Source organism: Lycorma delicatula, chromosome 4, assembly GCF_047948215.1.
Source record: "Lycorma delicatula isolate Av1 chromosome 4, ASM4794821v1, whole genome shotgun sequence".
Classification (NCBI taxonomy): Eukaryota; Metazoa; Arthropoda; class Insecta; order Hemiptera; family Fulgoridae; genus Lycorma; species Lycorma delicatula.
The window spans coordinates 91,865,084-91,890,494 of record NC_134458.1 but is presented as its reverse complement, the minus strand read 5'-3'; the positions used below and the strand labels follow the sequence as shown (position 1 = coordinate 91,890,494).

The 25,411-nt window shown below is 28.6% G+C and overlaps 1 protein-coding gene across 5 annotated transcripts in view; it reads right to left on the bottom strand.

The window, feature by feature from the left end:
* LOC142323643 (trehalase-like) overlaps nucleotides 1–25,411 on the bottom strand; it is a 431,330-nt gene that overhangs the window by 114,834 nt on the left and 291,085 nt on the right. For 2 of the 5 annotated variants that reach the window (XR_012756144.1, XM_075363649.1), the window contains exon 1: nucleotides 16,063–16,344. Coding sequence is in view for 4 of the 5 variants with exons in the window: in XM_075363649.1 (XP_075219764.1) it covers nucleotides 16,063–16,160 (98 nt within the window). In the remaining variant the exon portion in view is untranslated. Of the gene's footprint in view, nucleotides 1–16,062; nucleotides 16,347–25,411 lie in introns of those variants that run through there. The other 3 variants (XM_075363646.1, XM_075363647.1, XM_075363648.1) reach the window with 3 other exon arrangements.

Genomic DNA, 25,411 nt, shown 5'->3' with positions numbered 1-25,411 from the left:
AAACTCCGAGAAAATACTACTATAAGTAGGAGTTTAAATAATGTTTCTTTTCTAATCTTAATCTGTTTTAAATTAATAACTACTTAAAAATTATTAAATAATACAAAAAATAAAATAAACGATGCTAGAATTTTCGAATAGCAAATTTACGAATACCTACCTTAAATAGTTATTTATTTATACACGCGTAAATATATCTTCCTTAAACAGAAAATTCTTTATTTTGCTATCACAGTACTTTTCTATAACTAACAGTATAAATTACTCTCAAACTTTTCCACTTTTTTCCTGGTTAATATAAAAAATTTAATTAAAGTATACGCTTGTTTATTCATATTTTAAACTAGAAACAATGAATTTGTTATTAAAACAGAAAACCAAATAGCTATTAAATTTTCAATAACAATATTTTCCGGGATTAAAACTTTAAACTGCTAATAAAATTATAAAAATTAAATTATTATTTTTATTTATTATTTTTTAAAAATAGCATTCAAAAGATTTCAGATGATTGATATTTTGAGAAAATGGGAATACTAATTTTAATTTATGACGTTATTTATAACTAAAACAGACCAATAATTGGCGCCTAAGATATCAGGAAAAAATTTACCGGGCAATCTTTATTTTTTTTTTTAAAATTTACAAAAATTAACAAGTTTTTTTAATTTTTTTTTATTACGTTAACTAAGAGCGAGAAAAATTTGTAATGGTATTTCGTCAAATAATTTTAAGACGGACACCTTACAAACTCACTGACTGGAGGACGGTAGCTCTTAAGTTCGATTGGTGGACTGCCGTGCTGAGGCGGGGCATATTATAAAGTTCGTAAAAAAATCTATTATCGGACCCAAGTATAAATTTCGAGATTAATTCTTACCATGAACCTTTTTATCTCATCGGCACCTGTATACTTGTAAGATATTACAGGTTTCCTACGCCATTAACGGGCAAGAATAATCTGTGTTTAAAATATGCGAACTAAAATTACCACTGCCTAGATCAGAACTTAGTTTTATTTTGTTCCTCAACCATATAATTTATTCTCCGATAATTTTAAAACAGAAATGAGGTATTTAAATCTGTACGGGTGGATTTAATTTTACTTACGGTAGCTAGGTTTTGAGTAATAACCGTAACACAATATATGGTTTGTTTTACCCCAGTTTGATGTTTTAGTTTTCACTTCTTTTTTTAATAACAAAATAACAGCAACCTTTTCATTTTAATGCTGTATTTCTTCCTTTCTTAACTTCTAGTCGCCAGTATAAAGGGAAAATAATTCCGCGGTATCTTATTCCATAGGTGATATCTAATTAAAGAAATTTTTTTGAACCGTAATGTAAGAATCTATACCAAGCTCTGATTAGTTGGATGGAATACGGTGAGTAATTGCAACAGTGCGTTTACATCAGTAATATCTTGATAAAGCTGTATTTTTAGTGCCAGATACTACTTCCCGGAGTAATTTGGCTAGATAACCGACTAAATGAATCGCTGTAAATATGTTGGTAATCAAAAGTTGACTATTTTTTGTAATACAGAAATCCCATAAAGAACGCAACTTTTGAAATGTCCGCCATTTCTGTTCTAGTAAGTTGGCAGCACTGAACGTTACACGATTTTCATCTGTTGTCTTTGTGGTTAGTAGTCACGGAGCGCCGAATAGTGCACGATCATCATCTGTTTTCTGTACAGGTAGGAATGGAGCGCTTCACGACGAAACAGCTTGTTACCATAGTAAAAACGTATTGGTGAATGTTGTGCAGAGACTATTCGTAAACTCCGTAAAATGTTTGGTCAACATAATGCGCCGAATAAGTCGATTGTGATGACACTGATTGCTAAATTTGAGAAAACCGGTTCGGTAGTGAACATTAAACCCTCGGGGCGTCCTTGTGTTTTTCGTTCTGCATAAAACATCGCCATTGTGGGTCATAAGTCCGGTGAAATCTATTCGACGACGTTCATAACGATTGAATATTTCCAGAACCAGCAAGCAACGAATTCTGAAAGAAGATCTGCAATAAATTTGTATGTTATTACGCACTCAAAAGTTGCGTTCTTTATGGGACACGCTAATAGTAATGTTATTATTAAGACATCACACACTTGTCTCCGCCATAGCACTACATAGAGTTTGGTTTCGGGCAGTAATACTTAAACTTTTACATATTGGAGGTTGTTCAATACCTTTTTTTTATTAACAACTCTATGATAAGTGTTTTTCACATACATATTGCAACAGGACCGGTATAGTTGACCACGATAATGGATTTCTCTAATTAAGAAGAATGAAAGATAAAATAATAATGAAAAGAAGAATTCAAAAGGAACTAAAAGAGATCCTTTTCTTAGAGGAACAGGTCCGTTTTATAATCTGTTTTTTGTAACACAGACAATGGCACGTACATAAGCTATTATTCGACCAGAAGGGTTGTCGGACCGAAATAAGAATTTATAGAAAAACGTAAGGACGCGGACGATGAAAATTATTACGCTTTAACAATTAAAGGGATGAGGCGGGTACTGGTTCTGCAGGCCAGGGGATATAAATACTGCCAGGAACTAGCGAGGGAGTCAGTAGATTGGCAAGGCTGGATTCGGAGCAGTCATGATAACAAGCGATAACAGAGTAGTTTTGAGAGGCCGTGTTGGATGCGGTTGCGTGACAAACGAGTGAAGAGTACGTCACGAGCATTCCACTGTGGACAATGGGTGAATACAGGAAGTTGTTCGGTGAGTTATTGGTAAACGGTAGTGAAAGTGACAGTATTCCATTCATTCATAAAGTGTAGGGTTAGTTCTACTGTAAACAGTAAAACTATTAATATTTGCAGAAAGAGTATATGAACTTTAGACTCTCTAGTGTTATCTTGTTGTTAATGAAATACTAGTTTCTAGCGGTCATTTTTAGTAAATAGGATTGTATTTTGATATTTATTAATTTAACTGCCATTAAATAAATTTTGTTCTTTTATTTGAATTACTGTTCTGTATGTTATATCTATTTATTATTATTATTTATCTATTTTATTTTTATGTTTTTAGAGTAATAAATTTTATTTGTAAGAAATTTTTAGTTTGTTAATCTCTCAATGTCCTGGTCGAACCGCGAACACGCGACATATATATATAAAATAACTGTAATGTTCCTACTGCGTAATAATGCATTAATGTAAAACTGTTTGCACTGCTTGTAGTTTCAACAGTAAAATAATATATTATTATTTCCACTACTACTACAATTATGTTTTAACATAAAAAAGGGGAATAACAAACACTATTTATCATAGTCCATAGAAATGTATCAGGACGTATAACTACCGATAATGTATAAAATTAGAAAAAAAGATTTTAGCAGTGAGTAATAGGCTCATTCTGACCCGTTTACGCCATAATAACAGACTGAATACGAATATAACGAAGGAAAACCGGAAACTAACAACACAATCAACAAGCGGTTGCGTGATAACAATACTGAAGTTTTCCGCCTTTGTTATTGCATTAATGGAATAACTGTTGCAGTCATAAAATATAATATTATATTAGAACAAACTGCCTACATAAAATTTAAAAAAAAAAAACCAAAATCAAAGAGAATTAATTATAAATTATCATTAACTATATATTATGTATTTAAATTATCAGGGTAATTAAGATTCTTACAAAAAAGAATTCTATTCTTCTTTATTTTACCTCTAATAATTAGAATGGTTTTAAGATTGTTTGTAGAATGCCCAAACCATGTTTGAATAACTTTGTAAATATTCATTGAGAATTTCAAACATATATTAAAAAGTGTGAATGATGTTGTTAAACTTGAAAATGATCCTGTAACCAATCGCCGAAATATGTTTATAAAAAAATAATAATTCAATATAATGAAACAGGTAGACTGTAGTATGTTAAACGTTTTGGATAATCTAATAAACAATAATTTAGTTTATTGTTAATTTAATTTTGAAGCAAATAAAAGTTTTAACAAGACTTATTTTTTTTCGAATTGACCATCTCTGGACCGCATGAACGAACTTTATTTTCCTTTGAGGCTTTAATTTTTTTCATCTCTGTGATTATTTTCCTTAATCCTTCTCTGTGTTCTTCAATGATTCTCCTGTTGTTTTCACTTCTATCCTGAATCACTTTAAATCTTTTAACCGCATATAATTTTTTCCTGAAAATTTTCCTATGTAAACTTTCTTCTTCTTTTATTCCGACATCTTGGAAATCCTTTCATATCTCTAAAAGCCGATTGTTTTTTTCTTTTGAGAATATCAAAGAAGTTGAAAATCTTTCTTCACTTATTCTCTTTAAATGACTGTAAAACAGTATTCTATGTTTTTAAATCGAGTCAATTATGTTTTCAGATTTTCTATAAATCTGTTCATTTGACTTTAAAACATTTTTATTATTTTCACACTTTGGACCTAATATTTATTTTTCCTTTTTCAAAATATTCTATTCTTAAAGTAGTCTCTAGTCTTCCTTCATTACTAATAGTAAAATTTCTCTCGCGTAGACTTTTACAACCGCATTGTAACATCTGAAATTCGCATTGCACGAAATCGAATTTTTATTGTAAAGTATTTTGGTGAACTGTAAAGCTACTTCCATTTTATTTGCCCGATTTTCTAAACGCATTTTGTCTAGTCCATTTTTCTGGATTAACTTTGCCTAGATATTTAAATCTTTCCACGACTTTATTATTCCCGAATTTCGTTTCTATTCCTCTTGGCTGTTCTTTTATACCTGTAGACTTACTTTTAAAATTTAATAAAAAATTTTGTAATTTCAGTCTTTCATTTGTATTCTTTGTTTAATTACAGCTACCTTACTGCTTTACCAAGTAATATAAGGCTCAATAATTGAGAGGAAAAAACAATTCAAATAAACGGTACACATTTCATATGTAATATATAATGTCCTAATTCGGGATCCATTTCAGAGATGGACCCTTATTCCAATTATTTACTGCATATTAATGGCTACCGTGATACCGTCCATTTAACAATTTTAAAATGGGAAATGAAAGGACGACTGGATTTTTATAATATCATTATAAACATAGAGTGATTTAAGGATTCAACTTTGTTAATCGTTCTTGCTCAAGGAAAGGTAAAGCATTAAAAATTCAATCACACATCTAATTTCGTAGATTAAACAAAAAAAAAGTATAAATGAATCTAGAAATCTTTAAAAGGCAAGAAAATTTTACAAATTAATACACTGATACGTTTTAAACTGTAGAGTTTAACGATGAATAAGTAAAGAGAGAAATAAAGAAAAATATTGTAAAAGGAAGAAGTAGGTCGGTGGACCAAACACCAATTTTAGAGATTTTGGTGGTAAAACAAACCCACCAGGTTGGTTTAGTGGTGAACTCGTCGCCGTAAATCAGCTGATTTCGAAGTCAACAGTTCTAAAGTTCAAATCCTAATAAAGACAGTTAGTTACTTTTATACGTATTTGAATGTTACATCGCAGATACCGGTGCTCTTTGGTGGTCGGGTTTCAATTAACCACACATCTCAGGAACGGTCGACTTGAGACTGTACAAGACTATTCATTTACATTCATACATATCATCCTCTGAAGTAATATCTTAACGGTAGTTCCGGAGATTAAACAGAAAAAGAAAGAGGGTTACAGGACTCTTTACAAAATAAAGAAGTTGTAAAATAAAGGATTAAGTGAAAACCTTATAAAGGATAAAAATGAGAACATACAAGATAAAAATTTGCAGGAGAACAATAAGTACGTAAAAAAAAATTATGGAAAGATCCAGATTTAAATGTTAAAGAGAAATGTAAATTAACAAAACAACATTTATAATTCTTTATCTGAAATCTAAAGGAAAAGAATTGTACAGTACGAATAATTATACAGTTAAAAATTAATGGACTAACAACGTATAAAATCATAATATAATTTTTCTTAAGTTATTTTAAGCTATGAACTCTCATTTAAAGGTCAAATTTAGCATTCCTAACAGATGAATAACGTAACCCATGAGCAGTTTTAATCTAATTCGATTAATACACCTACGACTAGAATATTATCTTTTCAGCGTATGTATAAAGATAAATTGGGCCACCAATTTTTAAGTTAATTAGTAAAAATTAAAACTATTGTGTAATATTAACGGATATTATTATTAAGATATACGATCAAAACTGAAAAGGGGCTTACGAGGAAAGTTACTTTAATAAACAATTTCAAAATACATAAATGTTTTACATATCTTAACCAATATCTAAAAAAATTTTTTTTTAGATGTTATCATAGTTGATTAAAAATGTTCATTTTACTACGAAATTCTTAATATTTTTTGTCGTAATCTAATTGATCGGTTTGAAGAACAATTCCTTTCTATTCTGAAAGCTGTTTATTTTAAATAAAAATTATTATTTAATTCTCCTAAAAAGTAAATAAATGAGGCTTTATGTATTATACATATTGCGACTTAAATGTTAAAGCAAAACAAAAAGCTATAATGGAGCGCATTAAACCGTCATGCGACCGATTAAAGAAAAAAAAAAACAATATATCATTCAAATATTGAAATCTAAAAATTTTTAACAATTAATAAAAAATAAAAATTTCCTTGAAAAAAATCATGGATAACGATAAAATGTCATTGCATTTATTTATAAAACGTACAATTTTTAAATAAGAATAAATACAACACTGAAAGGTTGAATTAATAAAACTAATTGAAATACAAGGTATAAAGTTCCATTATAATAAGTGCTGATTATTTCTACTATTTTACAGCTATCTTAACGTGTTAAGCGTACAATATTATTACGTAGTAAACCGTAAAACACATGTGTAGTAACCAACAATAACACACTCAAATGTTAACAGCATATGTACGAGTATTTGTTGTAGCCTAGATGCTGAATTAGTGTCACAAACAGAGAACAAAGCACACATACCCTTGTGAAAGACGTAAAGGGTAATGATTTCTAGGTGCACAATAACTCTCTATGTGGTTAACATATTTTTAAGGGCACATACAAGTTATAATGTGCTTTCTTTTAATTATTTTTAATAAGAAAAATAATTGATTATTAAGAAAAAATATATGTATGCCACTATAACATAAAAAAGGCCGCCTTCTTTAGATATAGGTGAACTAGGTAATGGTGTACGACCTTGCAAACTAAGAAATAAATAAAGTGACAAAAAAATACAATACAGCAGGTAGCGATAGAATTTACTTTTTTCACTTTAACACCCTATTTACAAGTCTCGTTCATTTATTTTAATATATATAAATCACAATGTCGGGCTGTATATTTATTTGTATATATATATTCTCTTAAAATGTAAGAACCGCTGGGCCGATTTGAATTATTCTTTTTCTAAGATTTTTATTGAATTTTAAACTTTATTAGTTTTAGGCGTATATCGATCCTGATACATTTATTATTAGACGAAAAGTAAAACGTAATCAGGGAGCATATCTTTTACTAACTCTCACGTACTGTAAGACATAGGTTTTACATTTCGCGAATAATTTTTTTATAAATACTGTAAAGTTTTTCAGTAATCGCACTTATCAAAATAGAATAAACATTTTTCAAGATAAAATTATTTAACAGAAAATTTCATTGTACCACGATTTTTTGTAGAGAGGTTATTTACTTTTCCTGTTTAGCCTACGGGAATTACCGTTCAGGTATTACTTCAGAGGATGAATGAGGATGTATGTATGAGTGTAAATGAAGTATAGTCTTGTACAGACGCAGTTCGACCATTCCTGAGGTGTGTGGTTAATTGAAACCCATCCACCAAAGAACACCGGTATCCACGATCTAGTATTCAAATCCGTGTAAAAGTAACTGCCTTTATTAGGACTTGAACGCTGGAACTCTCGATTTCCAAATCAACTGATTTGGGAAAAAGCGTTCACCACTAGACCAACCCGGTGGGTTGTAAAAAGGACTATCTACGTATATATTAAGTTATATAATTAAATTTTCATCCGTAAAATGCATTTTAATTTGTTTCTTATTGCCTTTGCATTCTATAAAATGCAACAGCAAATAAATTAGAAGGACCTTTACCTTAATGATTGTTAATTTCTATGACCGTTACCTCGTTTTTTGTCTATTTTATTGTTTATCTTTTTTACTATTTCATAAAATTTTATTTTTAAAAACGAGCATTTGAATACAGTTTATGATAACTAAAATTACATTTAAACAACTTACAAATGAACGGTCAGATTTAACAGTAAGTAACTTACGATAAATCCCTATCTTCTAACGGTAAAATTTGCTGTTCTCAAAAGAAACAAAACACATATCAAGGACTGTTATAAAATAGATTTCGTTTATAATGAAAAGGAAAAATTAGAATATTTGAACTGAAACATGTTATAAAACCGTTTTCTTTAATTGGATTTTTATTTATCCACAATTGAAATCAATTACTGCCAAAATATTTTCGCTATTCCGTTTAAAGTTCTTCGTTATAGTAGAAAGTACAAGTTTATTTAAGATAAAACACGTATTATAAAGCTTAGTGTTTTCACTAAGCTTTAGCTTAGTGTTCAGTGTTTTCACCGAAAAATATTTATATCTAAGGATATTTTATTTTTAAACTTTTAATAAATTGTATATTTTTAAAATACACATTTTATTAGATAAGAGGCAAATGATTTCAATATATATTACTTTCAACTACATTATTGTGATGTTTTACATCGAAATAATACTGTTCCTACTCTTAAGTAGGTCCTGTATTATATTTTGAAATATATCATGAAAATAATCACAGTAAATCTTTGCCTGTGAGTTTGAATTGAAGCTAAAATCATAATAAAAAACATAACAAGGTGATAAATTAGGATGATTTTATATTATTATTTAACTTATTTTTATATGAAACCGTATCATTTTATTTCACGGCTAAAATTTATTAATAAAAATTTTTAAAAAAATCTATAGAAAGTACCTTTTTTGAACTAAATTTTAAGTGAATTTGGATTTACATCAAATTTAAAAGAGGGGAAAATAAAAAAAAGACTCTATTAAATGAATAATACTTAATCTGTTCTCATTGTTCTCGCCCAAGTTTGGATGGTTTTCAACAAAACATTTTTCTGTTAACGGTCATTTATCAACTGATAATGATTTCAGTCGGGAATGAATATTAAAAAAAGACAGAACAAATATTACATTCGTTTTTTTAACTAAGCAACTCAAATAGTACTGCAATGTTCACTTACTCGTATAACAATGACTACAAAGCTGCTGCTGTAAAATGTTATAACAACGTGTCGCCTAATAATTTTCTGCAACTCTCTTCTCGAGGGATAACATCTCTCTCTTTCTCCCCCTCTGTATATATATATGTCTATATGTATGCTTGTGTTTGTGTGTGTGTGTGTGTGTGTGCGCGCGTGTGTGGATGGGTGTTTGTAATTACAGTACACATTTCTAAGATTAGGAATTAATAAAAAAACAAACATAACATTTAGTTTTAAAATTAACCATTCCAAACCGGAATAGCTGTAACTAAATAAATGCCTGAATCTCGAAAAAATATTTCTCAAAAGACTCTTAAATCATTAAGACAATGAGTAAAGATTTATTATTAGGCAGTTAATACGGCATATTTTTAGAATTTTTATTGGAGACATTTCAAGTGTAAAGTAGAGTAAGGTTATAGTAAGGTTATAAAAAGTAGTCAAAAAAACTAACAACAAAATTGTTATACTTTCCTGGCATCGGGTATTTATTCTTAAGTAGTGGAAAAATAATTATATATGAAAAAATTATCTAAGACTCTTTTTTCGGGTAGGGGTAATTCATGGTGAAGTTTTATTACAAAATTATTATTATATGTTTAAAAAGCCCAAAAATGAACAAAATTTAAAAAAATCAGTATTTTTTCTGCTCCTCCCAACTCCAAAATCACCTTCCAAGAAATTTTTTTGATTTTTCTACGTTTACTATGTTAAATGGAAAAATTAAAAAAAATTCCATTGAAAAATGTACAATCAATAAAAATTTGATTAAGATTTCTTTTTTTTGGGTGAGGAAATGAGTTATAATGTAATTTTATTGTAATATTATTATTACAAATTTAAATAAACAAAAATGTTTTTAAAAAATTAAAAAATCGATATTTTTAAACTTGGATTGGCTCCCCCCCCCCCCCTACAATATACCCCAAAGTATTTTTTTTTGTCACTTGTACTACTTTTAATACTATGCCTAGGAATACGTAAAAAGAATCTGTTAAAAAATATACAATAAATAAAAAGATAGCTTTTTTCGGTTTTCGGGAAAAGTAGGAATTTTGGGATGATTTAGAAATGAAAAGATAAGCATGCTACTGAGCTTAATATAAAGTGTTTATCTTTGCAATATTTTGAAAAAATTGACCTCACAAAACTATCTACCACATCCCCTGGAGATACTGATCCCAAAACGAGTCTCTGTAAAAAAATTACATCAAACTCGGTTTATCTACTCAGCTTCAAACACGCCGACACAGTGATTAAGTAATAAAATAAAATCACCCGCAATTTTTCATCATTACTAAGAAGCGACTTATTAAGGTTCAAACTCATCGGAAAAGATATTGCGCAATTATAATCTTCAGTAATGTTAAATAACATAAATGTGAGTAACAATAATAAAAAGACTTTAAGTGTAATGATAAATGCCTTTTTTAAACTGAAAATGAACGCTTTATTATTGAAATATTATCTAATAAAAAAAAATTATAAGATAAAAAAATAATTTTATATTGCAAAAAATATATTTTATGTTACGTGTTTACAGATACATCAAGTACTATGACAACCTACATTAATATTAAACGTAAATAAATATTACATTTTATTTATCTTAAGCAAACATCATATTTAGAATACATATAGATAAGTTTTACCTCTACTTATCATTAAAGTCAAGTATCATATTTTTTGTAAGAAAAAAAACTTTTTTTAATATAATAATGATAATTTTAATCAGTTATTAAGGTCGAATTCAAAAGTTAGTTTTCTATGAAACGCATCACCACTGAACTATAAAATTTCTAAGCCAACTTTTTAAAAATATTTAGTATATTTTTAATTAAATTTTTATAAAATTATATAAAAGATTTTTCTTTCTTTGTAGAATACTAAATACTTTCTGCGATTAATTTTCATAAGATTATATAAAAATATTTATATTAAATGCAAAATATATCAAATATAACAAAACCGGTTTGTTAGAGTTTGAAAAAAAATTGCAAAATATTATATTCTGTAATACTAAATTTTTGACATATTTTTAATCATCTATAAGGAACTTTCACAAACTTATTTTAAAAAAAAGGTAAATTTTAAATAACCATTTTGTATTTTATTTTTTAAATGCAGATTCAACGTAAAAAAAATTCTTACAGTGACAAAAATAAAAAAAAATTAAAATGCGTCTAAATATATATACTTGAAAAGTTAAGACGGTTACATTATTTGCAGGGTTTAAAATGATCCTTCATAAAACATAATTAGGTAAATAGAATTCTATTGTAATATAAAATAACGGAATCGTTTTTAAATTATTAGAAAAGCTTACCAAGAAGCTTTATCGAGTTATATATTGCAAAATAAATGTTAACTTTTAAAAAAAATATTGATAATACTAGTCGATTTACATTTTCATCGATGAGTTTGACGTTAACAGCTGAAAAAGTTTAATAGTACAAGCAACAAAATTTTAATTAAAAAATTCAGTAATGAAATAAAATCGCACAAGCTAATAGAAAAGGAATGGGGAGATGAAAAATTACCGTCCTTGATGTTCAGTTTTATTTTGAAGCGAATCCTTGATTTTAAAATTTATCGACAGCACGTCAAGTGTAGGACGTACTTACACGAATAAAATTAATTTATTAAAAATAAATGATACGTGGAAATTTTTAATGGCGTGATTTACTGTATAAAGTAATACTTAAAATATTCGACAATTTTTTTCTTGAAAGGGAATCTGATATTAATTTAAAACATTTTTTACAAGTATCGATCTAAGAAAAGTAATAATATTACTTTAAAGTACCGTTACTTTAAAGACATATTATGATATTCTATTATTATCCTGATATCTAGCAAAAAAATATGTTTTACCTTTTTAATGTTATATTAAGTTAAAATAACAATAAAAGAAGGGATATTAAAGCTTTTAGTATTAAAAAAAAAGAAGTAAATTCAAGTTTTATACATGTAATGATATAACAGAATAAGAAAAAAGTAAATTAACACAAAATGGGGAGTAATGTCAAATTAATTTTACACAAAAAAAATGTAAATGTAAAATTACAAATAAAAAATTCATATAAAATTTTATTATAAAAATACAAACTAAAGTAAATTTAAATAAACATAATTAACAGCTCTAAAATGAACACTTATTTTTTTGTACAAAATAAGACTGGATTTCAAAATCTAGAATAATGTTGCAATCAATGACACAGTTAATATTTTGGGTGATTCAAAACAATATAACTGTGCGCGTATCATTATATACGGTATATAAAATGAAAAGAGAAATTCAATTTTATTTTGAAAACATTAACACTCGAAAATAAAATTTATATCTTTTTCCAAAGAACTCATTAAAAACGTACCGGTAATACACCAAAACGTAAAATTTCTTTTAAAAAAAATAATTTATACAGTGTTTCAAAATGAATATCGGGGTTTAAAGCTGTGTAATATTTCTCAAGTTTCACGTACATTGATTAATTATAGATGAAATGAAAAACCAACTCAAACAGTTTTAACTGTGCACAAGCTCTAAAGTCTATAGATTATGGTTTGCGTGCTAGCCTTACAAATGAAACGATGCACAGTGACGATGAATACTTTCTTTATCCCGTCGTATTCAGTGAAGAATCAACATTTTATGTTAATGGAAAAGTAAACATTCATAATTGCATATCTGGGATCAGAAAATCCTCACGACATACTGCAATACGAATAAAACTGAATGTTTTCTGCCGTATCTTGACGTTAAGTTTACGCGGAAGGAAGTGTGTCTGGAACGAACTATCTTGATATTCTACAACTTTTTCCTCAACTACAACACGAACTACAGAATTTTATCTGGTAACAAGATGGGGCACCTCCTAATTGGCACAACGCTGTACGCGATCGATCGGTTGAATGAAATTCTCCCCAACCTCTGGATCGGTCGCTGGGGACCAGATGACAGGGCGTGCTTGCCGTGGCCTCCACGTTCGACTGACCTGACCCCGTGCGATTTTTTCTTTAGGGGTTTCTTTTCCTGTTTAGCCTCCGGAAATTACCGTTCAGGTATTCAGATGATGAATGAGGATGATATGTATGAGTGTAAATGAAGCGTAGTCTTGTACATTCTCAGTTCGACCATTCCTGAGATGTGTGGTTAATTGAAACCCAACCACCGAATAAATGTGATAATTTTTTAAAATTAATATCACATTCCCTTTCAAGAAAAGAATTATCGAATATTTGAATTATTACTTCATAAATTAAATCACGTCATTAAAAATTTCCACGTATCATTTATTTTTAATAAATTAATTTTATTCGTGTAAGTACGTGCTATACTTGACGTGCTGTCGATAAATTTTAAAATCAATGATTCGCTTCAAAATAAAACTGAACAATCGAGGACGGTAATTTTTCATCTCCCCATTATTCCTTTTCTATTAGCTTGTGCGATTTTATTTCATTACTGAATTTTTTTAATTAAAATTTTGTTGCTTGTACTATTAAATATTCACGATCTAGTATTCGAATCCGAAAAAAAGTAACTGCCTTTATAATAGTTGAACTCTGGAACTCTCGACTTCCAAATCAGCTGATTTGGGAAGACGCGTTCACCACTAGACCAACCCGGTAGGTTTGCTTTGGGGGTTTATAAAGGATCAAGTGTGTGTACCACAGTTACCGGCTGACCTACCTGACTTGAGACACGGATCGAAGCAGCTGTCGCATCGATTACTCCACACTTGCTGTTTAAATTACGGGATTAACTCTCCTATCTGGTGAATGTGACGAATGGTGCCCGTACTGAACACTTTTAGAAAACCTGTTTGAGCTGCTCTTTCGTTTCATACATAATTTATCAATGTAAGGAAAATTTAATAAATGTTACGTAACTTTAACCCCGATATTCATTTTGAAACACACGGTACCTAATTTTTTTTATTAAATATAAAAATTGTTAATTAATTTTCAATATTTTTATTAATTTATCATCTGGTGAACACTTATTCCAATTTAGTTAAAATAGTATATTTATTTTATAACCTATCTTACATTTTATTAATAAATAAGGATTTTAATCAGACTGTTAAATAATTTACACATCACGTCGATCAGAGCAGAGATTATTAGATGGGATACTCCAAAGATGAAAAAAGGAACTGCTCTAACATTTATCCGAAAGGATCACGGAAATTCATGATATAACATTCCATCAGAGCAGAGTTGGAAGATACAAATGTTAATAAAAAGGTAAAAGTAGAAATGGTTTAAATCAATTTCCCGAAAAATAAATGAATTAAAATTATTTGTACACATTAAACGAGGATACAGAAGATTTATCTTTATCTAAACTCGCTGAAACGTCGTGTTGTAACTGCAACAGAAAATATTTCATGTAATTTCAAAATAAACTATTGACAAGATCTTTTAAACGGGTCGGTAATTTAGTAAAAACGGCAAACGAAGCATTATAAGATGAGAAAGTAAGTAAATAAGGCATCGTACGAGAAAGTAATTTTGTTATACGGTTTGATATAGGATGAATTTTTTATTTATTTTTTAATTCTAATTTCAGATAAAAATAAATAAAAATATCACGTAACAATAATATTTAAATTAAACAACTTTAAATTAGCATCCATAATTGTGAAAGTACAGTATAGTCTAGATCTAAGGCCTTTTCAACAACTGTAAAATAAGTTAAAATATCTATCTAAATTAATCCATAAGTATGAAAACTATAAAATCTACTACAAATAAAAAAATAAATAATAACACTTAAAATGGTTAATTTCTTGAAACTAAAACATCTAATAAAATATTATAATTTACCGAATTATCGACAATAATAAACGAACGTAATTTTTTTTTTATTAGTGACGGAAAGAGTTTAATAATGAAATAAAACATTTCCCATGTAAGTTGAATATAGAAATTATTTTAGAATAATCTAAAATAAAACGACTCATTAAAAGGTCGTATTATTACATTATTTTTAGAAACGGAGATTTTTTTTAAATTTACGAAGGTATAAATTTAAAAAAAATATTATTTTCATCGGTTATATAAATTAAACAAGGCGTTAATAAATATAAATAATTTGCGCCGTAGTTTTTATTTAAATAATAATAAAAAGAAAACTTATTGTACGAATTTAACATAGTAAAGATTAATTTAAGATATTACATGTAATATTTTTAATATATTTTATCGACTTTTTATTAAAAAGGATAACAAGAATTTCTTATTTATTAATTTATAATATAATTTAAAATATTACATGCAGGTCGGAGAGAAATTTAATAAAGATAATTCTTGATAGATTTCATTTTCAATTAAAAATAATATTAGATCACTATGAAAGAATATAAAAATCTTTTAATGAAAAGTAGAAAATAAAAAAAAAATATATATATATTACAGTTATTACATAATATCTTAAATTACTTGAAATGTTTGATATCGTGTGTGTGTACCAAACGTAATTTAATCTGGTATGAAATAAACTAAAAAAATATATACACATATATAAAAATTATATTAATGTTAGAAAAAAATTACAAACTGTCGAAATTTAAACGTTGAATAAAAATTATTTTTTTTATTATATTTATTTTATACACAGGTTGAAAATTTTCAAAAATTATATGTAAACAATTAAATTGAATGAAATGTGGCAGATTTACACAAATTTAAAAACTTTATTCGTATCGAAAAAAAATTAAGTCTTAATTTTTGAATAAGAACAATAAATAAAATTTTAAAGTATATTACGATAATAAATTTTACGTTTTAATTACCTGGAACATGTTGGTGGAAGAGATTCATAGGCGGACACAATGATAATAGAAAAGATCAGCCTTAATATAAAGCCGTATATAAAGTAGTATTCTGCCATTTTAGTCGTCCACACACACAGAAAACACAACACTAAATACTGATTTGCAGAAAACAGTAGTTGTAGCAGTAGGGTTCACTTCCCGACCTCATCTCCGTTCCATGTCGGTTCCTGTAGCAAGAGAAAACCAAATGAGTTAAGTTATCAACAGAGACTGAATTAGTAAGTCAGCTATCTTTGAAAGCGGTTGCATAAACTGTAGTGGGGAGAATGCGTAAAAGCTAACTGGTTAAATATCAGGCGAGCCTACGTATTCCATACGTTTCATTGGCTGTTTAAACACACCTCCGCAAGTGCCAGCCGACCGTAAGTTTATAATTAGAAGCAGTAGCTATTACATACGCCAAACGTCGAAATTCTGCCTAGCGAAAACAATTACTACGTATATCGATAAAAGGATTTATTATCAAATACTTTCTGCATCATCCTTCTAGGTATTTATTCCTCGATATAGTGCAGTCGAGGAAATATTTGTACCGTGATATCCGCATAAGGAAAACAAATAATTAAATATTAAGGTTTTAAATAATTTTAAGAATTATATAAAAAAATTTGTACAAATTAAAATAATTGTAATAAATCCTGCCGGTGATAACATAAAATTCAACAAATCATAAAATAAATAAATGCGCAGATACTCTTTTAACCGAACTCCTATAAATACGAGGTCTCAGTTAGCCGAATTTCTGGTTCCCACCTGCGTTAAGGTTACGACATAACAGTCAGAAGTAAAAAAAATATTAAAAAATAAATACAAAAATTAATCGAGTTGTCGAATGTAAGACCTATAATACAAGTAACGATTGCAAAAACAGCCCGAATATATATCCGGTAGTTAAAATAAATTCACTTTTACTCTAAAATACTATTTAAATAGAAAATTTTTCGATAAAATACGAACAAAAATTAAAATTATTACACAACTCCAACCCCACAAGCACTATCTAATAACGGATTAATATCGATATTTGAAAAAGTCGAACGGCTGGAATGTTGAAAACGGATTAATAAAAAATATATTTTGCGTATTTAATGATAACAAAATTATATACGTAATAGGGGCTATAACTTACGTGAAGAAAATTATGTAAGATGAAGACAGATCGATGATATTTAGTAATCGATGTAGAAGGGGCAGTGATAACGAAAAGGCAATCCACTTTGAACACAGACATGGTCGTTCTGTTTTTAATTGTCATTCAAAATTAAGTTAAAAAAAAATGTATTTAACAGTTACAGTTTTATTTTTACTTTAATCTTAACAAATTACGTTAAAGACTGAAGTTTAGTTTGGCTTCTGATTTTAATTTCGAATATTTTACTTTTGCATAACGACAAGAAAAACATTCTTTTGTCGTTGTAATTGCAAGTTAATGAAAAGTAATTCACAATTGGCTTAATTACTCGGTTAATTAATTCTGAGTATTTTCTGGTTTTAAAATTGTATTTTTATTAAGGTCAAGGTCTCAATTATCGGAGGTTTCCGGTAACAGAGTCGGCTACTTCTCACTTGTTAAAAATGTTTCAACTACAAAAAAAATTAAAAATGAATTTTTTTCACATCGATTTATTTAATGAAATCTTCCATAATGATTACCTTAAAACGATGAAAAAATGCCATACCATCATTGAGAATTAAACCCAGGGAAAAATTAAATTTAAACCTAGCATGTTGATCCTTATACCAACCCATAATTATTTGATTTACTCTCCTTTTAAGGAACATTATAAAATACATTCCTATTAACCGGGCACAATCTCAATTTTTTTTCTTTCGTAAATGCGTGCAGTTATAGTGTGTAAAACTAAAGATGAAGTCCAAGCACGGATTTGAAGGTACGTATTTTATCAACGATATGTCATAAGAAGTGAATTCAGTTTTAAAGCATTTTGTTTCTTATTTAATTTATATGTAATATCCAATATGTGAACAAAACTGCGCGAATAATCAGCTACGAGTAAAACCCTAAAGATCTGCGATTAGTTATTGTTTATTCGAAAAAAATAATGCAATTTAATCTGTTAAAGAAATTAAAATACGCTTTTATTTAAGACACAAATACATTTATATACAGAGTGATTCATAAACGACATCACAATTTTAAAAGGATATAACAATTTATTGAGACAACTTACAGATTCGTTTGACGTCTCATTTCATAAAAAAATACACAAAGTTTGTCGCCCGACATTCACTTTGGTTCGATATGGCTTTCATTTGTAATGCGACATACGTCCTAACTGAAGTCGGTTTCATTCCAGATTGTAGCCATCAAATCGGGCATAACCTCTGCAGCTGTGGCGTTAATTCGCAGTTTTAGCTCAACAAGATCGACAGGCAAAGGTGGTAAATAAACCCGATCTTTAATGAAACCCCACAAGAAAAAATCTAGCAAGATCAAATCTGGGGAGCGAGGTGGCCTTGCTATTGGACCTTAACGACTGATCCACCGACCTGGGAATCGAGTATCAGGAGAATCTCCGACTTCAAAGCGGTAGTGAAGTGGTGCCCCGTCTTCCTGACAGTAATAGCGCTCATCTTGGTCATCATCGTTTAACTGAGGAATTAGACAATTTTGAAACATGTCCTGATAAACGATACAGTTTACGGTCGCATCCTGAAAGATGAATGGGCCGTACAGTCCTTGCTTGCTTAGGGTACGAAAAACATTAACCTTGGGGCTATCACGCATGCGCTCAAAGTTTCACGAGCGCTACCCCATAATCGACAGTTGTGTTCACCTTGTCGCTGTTGTGAAAGGTTGACTCATCACTAAAAATTACATCGTATAAAAATGTATCGTTATCTGCAATTTTATCCATCATTTCCACACAAATTACGGCTGAGCAACTTAGCCGTCATCTGTAGCGTGTTGAACTGCGGTTAGTTTGTATAGCTTTAAGTGCAATCGTCCAAACAGTCTTCTTAGGACTACGTGCAAAGCTTTCCCTGAGTTATTTCATAACAGCTTCAGGGTCGCGTGGGCGTCCTGGTGATTTTGTATGGCTAACAGAACAACCTATCCTAAGGAAAGTTTGGTACCAAAAGTAAATTGTACTCCTTGAAGGAGGCTCCTTACCGTACTCTACGAAAATTACGTTGACTGCAGTTGTTGGCTGCAAATTGTGAAATCAAAACTTACAACAAGCACGTTCTGCATCGGTAAATGTAACCATTTTTAACAATACTGGTGGCCGAATTCGGTACTAATGAACTACGCGAGTCAAAACTCGATATGTTTTGCTATGAAATAAGACTTAAACCGAATCTGTAAATTATCTAAATAAATTTTTATATGCTTTTAAAGCTGAGAAATCCTTTTTTACAAGTATTGTATTGTATTGAAAGTAGTATTGTATTGAAATTGTATTTACACGTATTATATATATTATAATAATAATAATACTAAAATGTTTGGTACTCGGTAGATAGTATGCATTATGTACGAACACAATTTTACATAAATTCAACTAACATCTTAAAAAGAGCTGCGTCTTCTAATCAGTATGTCTTGTAATCGCAAATAATCAGAATGTGGAGATTGCAGTAATTATAACTCATTGTCATATGAAATAGCGTTACCATATAAGCAAGGAGTAAGGAGTTAATAGAAATTAAAAAAAAATAATACTTATTACACTAAAATAACGGAAAGGATTTGCTATCTTGTTAGAAAATTGAGACTGAATTTCTTAGGAAGAATTTAAGAACCTAATAAGATTTGAAATTTTCAAAAACTAAAGGGTGATAATGTATACTTCAGTCTTCAAAGTCAAACCGTGTTCGAAAAACTGAAATTCTACAACATTTATAAATCTGTTAATTTTTTAACTGTCAAAAATTATTTATCAAAATTATATATTTTCCGGCATTACTGGTCAATAATTCATGAAATTTCGGAGGAGTCGAGAAGAAAATTATTTAAAAATAAAATTAAATCATTCAGCTGCTAAAAAAAATCACAAAATAAAATCGCTAACAAAAGTTATTTAACGAATATGCTGAAATCAAACAAAAAATTCAGCATTTAATTCATAATTATTTTATTCAGATTTTATCAAATGTAACTCAACAAAAATTAAATACATTGTAATTTTTTTAAAAAAGGTACTAAAAAGTTTAATTTTTTTCAACAGTTGAAATAAATCGTTACGTCTTAAGGGAGCAATAAATTACCTAGTTTACTTTAAAATACAACGAAATTCATAAACGTAATAAAAATAAAAACATATAATCTATGCAAACAATTAAATTACACGGTATATTTTCGATTACATACAGCAATGATGTTCTTAAAATTTTCTAGTTTTTAATTATTCTAACTATATTTTCTACTATACGAGTAATCAGTACTTAATTTAATTAATGTTACGAGATCACACTATCTGAAAATTTTATTTTCTTTTTATGTAAAAATATTATTAAAAGAAATTCCTTCAATTAAGAATTTTATTTATTCGAATTGCAACAGAAATGGTGGAAAAAACCCATAACGCCTAAATCTTTCACAATGCAACCCGCACACGTTGATGTTTAGCTATCAGATGTAATATAATTATGAACGGCGTTAAATAAAATTTATATGCGTTAAATATTTTGTAGCTTATGCAATTCGATAACGAGAAAACGATTTTATTATAATCGTATTATAATCGATAGGTCAAATACAGTAATTAAATACAAATATGAAAACAAATTCAAAAAAATTCTTATCTAAAATTTTAAACGTTTGTTGAAACAAGTAATTAAATAATATTTCACAAATTAATTATTTTATTTCATTGAGAATTTTTTTTCTTAAAGAAACAATTAAATATAATTATAAAAATATTATGACAATGAATTGTCACTCGAGAGATTTCTATTACAAGTTTAATTTTCCCGTAATCAGATTGAAGTAAAAAATATTATACGAAATCTTTTTAAAACATTAATGACTGTAATTAGTTATATGTGGAAATAATTTCATTAAAATTATAATTAGTCATAAATTCTTCTATGTTTTTATTTAATTGCCATAAAAAAAAATAATAATTTGCATATTTCCAATAACTAGTACGTTATTCCGTATTTTATCTTAATAATATTATTAAATTAGTTACAATAGGCCTAAATCACAGTTAAATTGATAGTGGTAATAACTTGCAATACGTCAACGCAATTAGTTGTATGTTTAGCATGATCGATCCAAAAAAAAGGCATTCCACACACGTCAGTGCTTTGTATCAAATATCATAGTACATTAATTAGATCACCGTATGTGTATCATTTAACTTTTATTAAAAACACTACTCTATTATTTACAAGTATTAATCACATTTTGAATAAAAATAAGTTTTTATTATTATTAATAAACAAAATGAAAGATTTAATCGCTCTAAAAACAAGCATATTGTGTATGGAGGTAATAAATATTGCTCGTTAAAGAACAAGATGAATGTAATCGATTGAATCGTCATGTTGACAGAATAATCTTTCCTTACTTATGTACGTCTAGCTGTTTCCGTAGCAAAATACACTTATCTTGAATTTAATCAGTTTGGGATGACAGGACAAAATTGCGTAAGAAAAATTAGAAGAGGTTAGAAGAAAAATAAGAAACAAGTTTTTTTGGCACCATTTAAATAGCTCATCCCTTTTAAATAAATATAATAAATATATCTTATAAAAATTATCTTTCTATAAATGTAAATTCGGAAATATAAATATACGTTTACAGAGAAATAGGATGATACACGATACATTTTTGATGACAGGATGAGGGAAAGAAGATATAAGGAAAATATCAGATGCTACATCTTACTAAAACTTATCAAAAATTTTGAATGAAAATTAATAAAAGGAAAATGAAATTTTGGTTTATAGGCGTAACAGGAACAAGAATAAAAGACAAGACCGAGAAGGAAAAAGTAGAGAACAATACAGAATTCAAGTATCTAGGAAAATCTGACAAAAACTGTAAATACAAAAAGCTACATAAAACTTAGGCTTATATAAAGGACTGTATAGAAAGGATTGAGAAATAAAAATGGAAAATGTTTCGTACAGAGAATGAAACTAGACTGGCCGGAGACACAGATACTATGAAAGAGTATTGGAAGCGTGTATGATAACTATCGAGGATTAAACCGGAAAAAATTGTAGAATGAACGATGAAAAAATTTGGGAAATAAAGAAGGATAATTGAGATTATAAAAAAAGAACAGGAACTGGATAAGAAGGCAAATAAGTTGAAGATGTATTTTGATAAGAAGATCTGGAAGAAATAGTTAAAGATAATAATCAGTCATCGAATAAGAGACGTTAGTTAGTATTTTATATAGATAAAAGAAGTGCATGAAAGTATGGTCCATTATATTCACACTTCTCCTGTTTGGTCGTATCAGAACACTACGGTACGTCGAAAGTGAGAACGTGCTAACTTGTAGTAGTAAGAAATATTGTAGGATGTGTGTGTGGTAGTACACAAAAATTTTTGATGAAAAGACACGTTTTCAATACCCTGATTTAAGGGAGTACACCCGCAACTGTTTTAATCAAGGGTTTATAGATCGATACAATATTCAGTTTTTCTTCAATACGACAAAACGGTTGACGCGCTTACCGTGAAGCATACAGCGATGGCACCGCCTAGACCACTGATTCTCAAACATTTCCAAAAAATTTTAAAAAATCAAAACTTTTCTAGAGTCCCCCAAAATTATTTAACTTATCATCTGTTAAAAATAATAATTCAATTGCTGTTTTTAAGATGCGCTCTTAAAAATAGCAATTGCACTTTTTGTTTTTAAACGTGGCATATCCTATTTCCGAGTTGAAACCTACATTTTAAATGAGAGCAATTATAAAATGAATATTTAATCATATTTGGAAGTATTTTTATTAAAAATGCTTTCGAAAAAATTACAATTGTATCTTTATAGTTATATAATAAAGATAGTGATAGCATATTCAATATAAAAATACAATAATTAAAACAAAGCTATCAATTGAAAAATTACACTTACATCAATGTGAAGGATGAATCTAATGTGCTTTTCCCCAATTTTCTGTGGGCCTTCTACCCCCCCCCCCCCCCCAAGTGAAGGCCTCCAGCCCCCACAAGGGGCGTTATCACCCACTTTGAGAACGAATGGCCTAGAGGTTTTCAAACCGAGCCGATGGACTGAAAACTGCTCGGCCAATTTTTATTATTTCTTTACATTATACTTTTTATTGTTTTTCTTTATTTCATTTTGTTTATAATTTTTAAGTATACCTGAAGGTATTTTTTTTTAATTTAATTAAATTACAGTAATTAAGATTAATGAAAAAATTGGGAAAAATTAACTTTGAACAATTAATTAATGAATGATTAATGGATGATTCGAAATCATCCTGGTGTTTAATAATCATAATCAATTCGTGAAAAATGGCTACTAACATTGCCTTATGTTTCTTAGTTTTCTTATATGGGAGAATAAATTATAAAAATTACTTTCATCTGATCTATTCCGTTATAATTGATTGTGTACCCACATCCTTTTTCTTTCCTTCACGTTTTATGTTTTTCTTCCTTTTCAACGATAATACAATAATAACATAAGTATTTTTTATTCTGTATTATCGCACATTTTTAAATTTCTTCTGGAATTTCCCTGTCTTTTTTCCTTTCACGATCAGACTAGCATTGTAATCCGACGCTATAAATGTCATTATAAACGAAAATTATGTTAAAATTCTTCAAGAACGACTCGATAAATACTTCCGTTAAAACAGCTGCGTGTATCATTACCCTTTGATGACTAAACGCGTTTGTAGTACTGATTTATTATAATAAAACATTGTGGGTTTTTTTTTTTAATATTACTCATTAATATTCTGTATGACGAATAGTATATTACGAGGTAGTTTGCACGTACTACAACAGTTTGTTTACTACAAAAAGTTCTTACGCTAAACATTAAACACAATCCCAAATACACGACGCATAATGTAAAAAAAAAACATAGATTAATAAAAAACTGTTTGAAGTACACGTATTATTATCGTACTTATGCTCGTTAATTAATAACGATTTTTTGAAATCAACACAGCAATTTGTAGCCTAATAAAATGTGAAGTAATGAATACATAATTCCCAATATCAAGCACACGGTATAACAGTTTAATCAGAAAAATCTAAAGTGTTATTAAATCTAGTTTTATAAACGAATATTGATTGTTTGCAATCGAAAAAAACTTTTTTACAACAACAGATAAGCAAAGAATTTTATAACAACATCATTAGACGTAATTATAACATTATTTGCAATAGTGGAAAATATAGCGATAAACCTACAAAAAAAAAAATAAATAAATAAAAATAAAATGATAAATAATAGGGGGATATCTTTAATGGCAATAATTAAGATATTTTTAATTTTATTAGGCGATCAGGTTTATTTATTCCCATTAAAAATCGTTATGCTACATAAATTAACCAGAGATTTCACAATCTGTAATTCTATGAAACGAATTTCGATTAAATATTTATTCTAAAAATATTTATTTATTAATCTTCTTTAAAGTTCTTGTTTATTGACACGTTTTTTTCCGACTCACGATGCTTGAAGATGATAAAACGAAAGGTAAAGGCCAAGTCAGAATTTTTAATTACTGATAAAACGCGATTGAAGTACCAAACTATTACAGGTAATCCTGAACCTTTTCAAAGTAAAATCATTCTGAATAGCGATTACATTCGTAAAATTTTAAACGATCCCTCACAAGTGCAGCGGAAGATATTGTCTGCGCGTGGTATCGAAAAATGAGTAGGAATTTAGACATTCTTCTATAAACTCAAGCACATGTGCAGACCAAAGATAGTTTGTCCGACGCTGTACCATAAGATCATCCCTTGTTTTAATTACAAAATGAGAATTGTTAATTTTATATCAATACTTTATACATAAATATATTTCATTGTTTTGTTTTTTTTAATTTATGGTTTTTTTTTGTCTTCAGTCATTTGACTGGTTTGATGCAGCTCTCCAAGATTCCCTATCTAGTGCTAGTCGTTTCATTTCAGTATACCCTCTACATCCTACATCCCTAACAATTTGTTTTACATATTCCAAACGTGGCCTGACTACACAATTTTTCCCTTTTACCTGTCCTTCCAATATTAAAGCGACTATTCCAGGATGCCTTAGTATGTAGCCTATAAGTCTGTCTCTTCTTTTAACTATATTTTTCCAAATGCTTCTTTTTTCATCTATTTGCCGCAATA